Consider the following 6905-nt stretch of genomic DNA (forward strand, 5'->3'; position numbering starts at 1 on the left):
CACCTCCAAGGTGTAAGGGCATATTTCACCTTATGTGGTTTTGGTGATTGATGACAATGTTTTTGCGGGCTAATTATGTGCATTAAGCATTTCAGATATCTCATGTTTAGGCGGACCGGGAGCAGAAGGTCGCCGGTTCAAAACAAACCAGGCACGCAGATTTTTAGGCATGAAAATAGAAAAAAAAGAGGAGGAAGATGGGCCGGCCCAGCGCGAAGGAGAGGGTGTGCGCAGGGGTTATCGGGCCAGCCAATACAACGGAACACCGGGCAACCATGTCTCCACGGCCCACGGGCCAGCCAACATTTTGGTAAGTTTTGGTAGTGATCCAAATAAGCCCTGGGTCACCACGCAAACACCCTTTATACCATGTTGTACATCTATGTGTTTTCTGTTTTAATATTTTATGAACGCATCACTTTCAAAACTGGTTGCAAAATGCAGCCAGGCTGGCGTTTGATTTACCGGAGAGATGTGCTTATAAAACCATCGAACTGTTAGACTTTGCATCATGTTCGATTGGCACTTGAGGTTCAAAGCCATGAGGTGCAAGCAAACACTAATTCTATCTTCAGATCATCCACTAAAGCTAAAACAGTATCCAGTCATTTCACTCACTGGCTAAATTATCTACAATGTCGGTTTCTGCCTCTCCAATCCTGGAGCGAAGCAGTGGTTCAAATTGGACTGAATGTCCTTCTGCGCCCAGCAACTGAAGAAGCTCATCCTCGCACAAAATTTTCGCGTCCTTGCTCTTCTCCATCAGAAGAATGCCCTCCGCTAGCTTCTCGTCACCGTTGGCTCCTGACAGGTGGTTACCACAAATCAGGTTCGACTTCTGTGGACTATCTCTAGCCTGAGCAGTGCTACAGCTTGTGATAAACTTCTCCGTGGCGCTTATTTTTAGATTCTTGGTCGTCGGAATGGAGACAGTCTCGTTGTTAGCTGGGTAATAGCATGGCATCCCCAATTCAGATTCAATCCTCTCCTTCAAAAAGGACATCTGAGGCTTTTCACCATGAACAAGAATCACATGGCTGGGTGAAAGAAATTCTGTGAGATCCATGATCCCTTTGGAGTCTGTGTGAGGACTGAATGACAGCTGATGAATCTGGTGCACGGAATGGAAAAAACAATACTGGTATTAGCATAATTACATTCAGAGAAAAGGATAAGCAAGAACACAGGAAAAAGGGATTACAGAGGCTAACTACCAAAATTTCAAGAAAAGTGATTCATTAAGCTGGAGACCTGAACTTGCATTGTTACTATGTCGAACTAATCTGTCAAATAGTTTGTAGTAATAGTGTAAGTTACGAATTTGAGCATGCATAATCTGGTGATCCATTGAACTTATAAGCAACATAAGATTTTTTTTCAGCAACGCAATAAAGCACTAGATGGACTAGTGATGTCCGATGAGAAATGGCACAAGATGTTGAAAATTATCAACCAAAGGTCAATGTCTTCACTTCCTATGTAATTTTACTGTAGACTGAGAGAACTGTAAATGAAGAAAGACCAACCTGACATCTGACATCAATATGTGTTTCCTTGTCTAAATCGATTCTGGTTGGTTTTCCAGACATCAATTTATGGCCAATGGTTCCGGCAACACAATATCTGGATGAAAGTAAACATGAGATCAAAATACAGGTATCACAGTTCTATATTTTAAACAGGCAGAAAAGTTTTCCCTACTTATTTCAGTGAAAGATGAGGAAAATAAGAATAAATAGAAACCAAAGCAGAAAAATGTGGCAAGTACAAACTACTCCCTCCGTCCCGAAATGTAAGACGTTTTTCGATACTATCATAGTGTCTAAAAACGTCTTACATTTCGGGACAGAGGGAGTATAAAGCAACAACATTCAACTCCAAGAGAAAGACATCATCTCCAAGCAGGTAAGCATTCGCTAAAGCAGAAGGCAGGGTAGACCTCTCATGTTTTCCACCATAACAGTACCAGTAGTAACAACCCCAACAGGAGCAATTTATTCAGAGAATAAACATGTTTGTTTGTTCCTACGCCATTAGCAAACATGGAAAAAAACAGAAATTCTGAGTTAAGGGCAATACCCTGGAAGTGTAACCAGATTTTTTTCTGATGGAGCCCATCTTTTAAACACCTCAAGGGAAAATCCACCGCTAATCATACCAGGTGTCGCAAAAAGTACACAGGGTCCAGGATCATTAATGAATGAACGCTGGAAGTCGCAAACTGCAATGTGAGAAAACCTACAATGTCATTTTGGTAAAGGAATTGCAAATAAAGCAAAATAGCATATTTCCGTTTAAAAACAGGTTAAGTTAGGTCAAACGAAATTCTTTAACATTACAAATAAGAACCTTTGCTAAGAAGAGACAAAATGGACGAGCAGACATAATATCCAGCAGATCCATTTAGAATTTTTCTTACAAAAAAACTAAATTTCACCTAATGCCAAAGATCAAAGTGTAGGTCTTCTTTTAAAGGCTGAATTAAACATTTAGAATTTTTACACAATCGAATGTTTTTTATATTCATTTTGCACATGGTTGACTGAGAAGCTTTTTCAAGAACGTTACCATGCTTAAAGTCAAATGGGTTGTGAACTGTGTAGCTGTCCTTGATCTTCTGGCTAGTCCATCCAATAAGCATCTTGTAGTACATGTTAGCTTGAATGGTTAAACCTATAGAACAAATATAATGTCAAATAAAACACACAATTCATAAAAGCAAGTTAAAGTTTGACCAAAAGGTGGATGGGCGCGTAGCCCAGTGGTGGGAGTGCTGTAGTGTCGCCCTGCCGAGCTGGGTTCGACCCCTCAGGTCGAATTCTATGTCTCACATTCTCTCTTAATATAATGCCGCGGGTTTCCACCCCCGCTGGTCTACTTTTTTTGAGATGACCAAAAAAAACACATACCAGCTGAGAAATAAATAGGAATCTTCAAGTTCATCCTTTCCCAATAGTCATCCAGCAATATGCATAGCTCCTGACACATATAAGATCAATTATGTCACATGTAAATGGATGTTCTATTCTGGAAGTTTTGAACAGTGTGCCCCCAAGGAAATATTTTTCCACTGGGAACCTACTCAGTTAAGTATAGTGATACAGTCGATCATAAATTTGCTTGTCTCACATATAACTGACAGTAAGTGGGGGTACCTGAGCTCTGCCCAAAGCAAATGCTGGAATCAGAACTTTACCTCCTCCAGAAACACATTTATGGACCTACAGAAAACATACTATCACTGAGTAGCACACATAAACTCAAATGATTTTAATTCAACTTCTCAATATAGCCAACTCAAGTAATTTTAGAATAAACTGTAAGAACTCGACAACAGATGCATTATTGGAACAAGTTGCACTTAATAACTGGTGAATGTTAACTTCCTGGATGTAGGAGAACACAAGTATCAGCATTGATGATTATCTTGCTCCACCAACATATTAAACATGCAACAAAAATCTACAAGGCAGAATATATTGGCAAAGATTCAGGTTACATACCGCTTTTAAGAACTCCCTCTCACGGGCATGCTTTGAGTCACGTACAGTTTTAGCGTATGTAGACCTGCAGATAGAAACATCAATTTGTACTTGCACATGGAAAAAGTAATATCCAAACAACGGAACTGTACTGTTAATGCCTGATTGTAATGGTACAAGACAACAAAAAATAAACCCTAAAATATTGAAGAAACATTTATTTTATTTAACTATTAGCTAAATGGACCAACCTATTCAGTACTTAAAGAAGTGATTTCCGACTATAGCCCAACTGATTTTCAGGTAAGCGCAGTGGTTAATTACATGAACCAGCTACAGGTCAAGTGTTGTAGCAGTCTGGAAACATGACAATAGTAAAGATAAACCATGCAATGAAATGTCACCGCAAAAAAGGACAAGAGAAAAAAAGAAACCTGCTAGGTCAACAATCCAAGAAAATTGGACATAGTGTAGAAAAGCATATTTGCAATTGGAGTTGGAACATACTCCGTTATTAAGAGATCCAACTTCAGATGATCAATTTGCGCTGCTCCAAGATGTCTGTCTGGTGTCATATTGTAATCCCCGGTGTAGACCATAGCAGCATCTCCAACTTTTGCATAAATCATTGCAGCTCCCAAAACCTTAAGTTTGGCACAATAACTAGATTAGGAAGCACAGACATGAACGCTCAGTTCTCTGATAATTAGTGGACAACTTTGAACAATAATTTCAGGATATTGCTGGACGCAAGAGAAACATAGGTATGAGAACATACATGTCCAGCATAATAGGCACGGATCACAAGGTCTCTATCTACTTGAATGGTTTGCTTCAAGTCCAAGGGTATGACTGAAAGGTCAAATATGAAAAGCAAATGAGAATTATCATCCCTGCATACTTGCGCGGCAGCATCATCATTTTGCGAGTCGACCAGTGAAAGAAATGTTGAAATCTATCACTACCTTTCTTCATACAGTTCTGAATGTCTTCATAGCTATACTGTTCCTCCTCTCCTCTGTGATCTACCATTACTTTCCTATAATCTTCCAGCATCAATGGAGCTAAAGCCTTTGTGGGGTACTGTTTGAGGCACAGGTTGTAATTAGAATATGAAGAAAACTCAGGAAAAAGTATTGAAGTCATAGGAATTTCAAAAATAAAATAAAATAAATCCCATTTTCCAAATATCAAAAAGATAAGTACTCCTCTGTAAACTAATACAGGTAGTTATCTAAACGATCTTATATTAGTTTACAGAGGTAGTACTTAATAAACTGTGCATAATGATTATTCAGTAAAAAATTACCTAGCAAATGAGATTGAGTTTGATCTTGAAATTTTAAGCATATATGATATTCACTATTTAGTAAATTTGAAAAAAAAATCAAAAAACTTCCGTGACCCGATGACATTCACTCACTTGCAACATTTGGCCCATCTATGAAATAATATTTACCAGCAAGGACTTACTGATAGCTCAGATTCAGTAAAATCTGAAAATTATCAACCCCCAATACAAATACAAATATATTCCCTAACCAGTAACAACATGAACAAAACCAAGTACACCAACAGTTGGCAGTTGGCACAACTAACAAAAGTTAGGCTTACCGTCATGTAAATCGGACCATGCTACCCACAGACCTCGGTGAAATACGGCAGCGCCCCAATATGATCCAAATGGCTGCAAGAGGCAAACTTCAGAAGTGAGCTAATCGTGCCAGCAACTGAAACAATCGACCCGGAGGAACTATAAAACTGTTGCCCACATACAAGTGCGTGATGACCACACAAGAGATGGCAGAGGTGAAGTCGGCGCCGGGGGTGGCGGCAAGGATGCGTGCGAAGTCCGGGTACCGTTGGCGATCGTGGTGGCCCATGTGCATGCCGCAGTCGAACATGACACGCTTCCCGCCGATGGTCACCACCACGCAGCTCTTCCCCACCTCCTGCCCCGCCCCTGCAACACGTACGTACACAGACTGACGACATCAGAGTGTTTTCGATCAATCAAACCGTGTGAGACGAAGTCGTTCGTAGGTCGCTTGCCTAGCACGAGGCAATCGATGGTCATGTCTGGATGGCCGCAGAGAGCTCACAGCGTTCAGCGGGGAGGCGGCGCCGTGCCTTTAGGGGGGACGAGCAGAAGCAAGGTGCGCCGCCGACTTCAGCGGGGAGGCGGCCTGGAAGTGGAAAGCACGGCCGACGGGGGACGGGCAACGCCGGCAACGGAAGCGCGGCGCTCTCGTCTTTTTCTGCGTGCAGCGGCGTTGGGGCAGGAGGGTGGGGGATACAACAGTGGGCGGGACGGCGGCGGCGCTGTGCTTGCGAGGTGGATTGGCGGTGGGGGCGTGCTTGGGTAGGGGCGCGCCGGCGAGGGTGAGCGGCGGCTGGGGACAGGGCGGGCGGGGTTCGGGAACGGCGCTTGTCTGGGCCAGTGCTCGGCTCGTGCGAGCTGGGCGGCTCACCTACAGCGTACGGAACATGGGCCGGGCCCAACGGAGCGGCAGGTTGCATGCTCTCGTGTAGCACGCTTGCAACATTCTCTTTCATTATTTTTCACATTTTTTTCTCTTGTACTTTTAGGTAAAATACAATTGCCTAAAAAAGGTAAACTACAATTTTCTCAAAAAAGGTAAAAATGCAAGAATCCATATATTGCTAAGAGATTGATCCAACTACTTTTAATTATCTCAACATGCATACTTTCACATCATCAAAATTGTTGTAGTTGTTAGATTTACTAGCTTGATATACTGACATCCATCTGATCTACACATGACAATACTCTACCATGCAACATGCATTAGTGCATTATAACAGGGTTTTAGATCAAATTGCATTTAATTGTGACATACACAACTTTTCATGTTAATACTTTTCTTTGCTTATGCTGAAATTTCTCACATAACTTAAATCATAAGGACTGAATTAGTATGCTAGACAGTATTTACAATCTATATATCTAATTCCGCAACAATGCGCGTGGTATCCTCTAGTATATTTTAGAGGTACATCAGAAATTATCCGTTTTAAATTTTTTTTATACTTTTATAAACGGTCTCCGCATGTTTTGAAAGTATAGCGATGTACTTAAAACAGTGTTCATGGATTCTCACAAAAGCAGTTCGCATTTTTAACAAATTTTCAACCAAATAAAACTATGACCACATACTATTTTAAAATAAATAATGAACCTTTTGAAAGCATGGTGTATTTTACTTAAAACATGATGAACAGTTTCTAAATGCACAAGAACATTTAAAAATACATGATGATTTTTTAAATACGTGAGGAAGATTTTAAGCAAATAGTGAATATTTGACCTAAACATTTACTGTAAACTTGTAAAGTATGCGATGAATTTTTAAAAATAGCATAACGCACATTTTGTGCATATGATGAACATTTTCTAAGCAC

The 6905-nt window shown here is 40.7% G+C and overlaps 1 protein-coding gene across 1 annotated transcript; it reads right to left on the bottom strand.

Moving 5' to 3' along the window:
- Positions 1–545: 545 nt before the first annotated feature.
- On the bottom strand, positions 546–5846 carry LOC123116142 (cleavage and polyadenylation specificity factor subunit 3-II). Its single transcript, XM_044537144.1, has 12 exons — positions 5259–5846; positions 5097–5169; positions 4448–4565; positions 4261–4334; positions 3990–4126; positions 3504–3567; positions 3156–3221; positions 2910–2979; positions 2569–2673; positions 2080–2221; positions 1527–1623; positions 546–1111 (listed from the first exon to the last, which is right to left on the bottom strand). The coding sequence occupies exons 2-12, from the start codon at positions 5100–5102 to the stop codon at positions 611–613; spliced, it is 1380 nt and encodes a 459-aa protein (XP_044393079.1). The 5' UTR covers positions 5103–5169; positions 5259–5846; the 3' UTR covers positions 546–610.
- Between the last annotated feature and the right edge of the window lie 1059 nt (positions 5847–6905).

This window comes from Triticum aestivum, chromosome 5B (genome assembly GCF_018294505.1).
Source record: "Triticum aestivum cultivar Chinese Spring chromosome 5B, IWGSC CS RefSeq v2.1, whole genome shotgun sequence".
NCBI classification, from domain to species: domain Eukaryota; kingdom Viridiplantae; phylum Streptophyta; class Magnoliopsida; order Poales; family Poaceae; genus Triticum; species Triticum aestivum.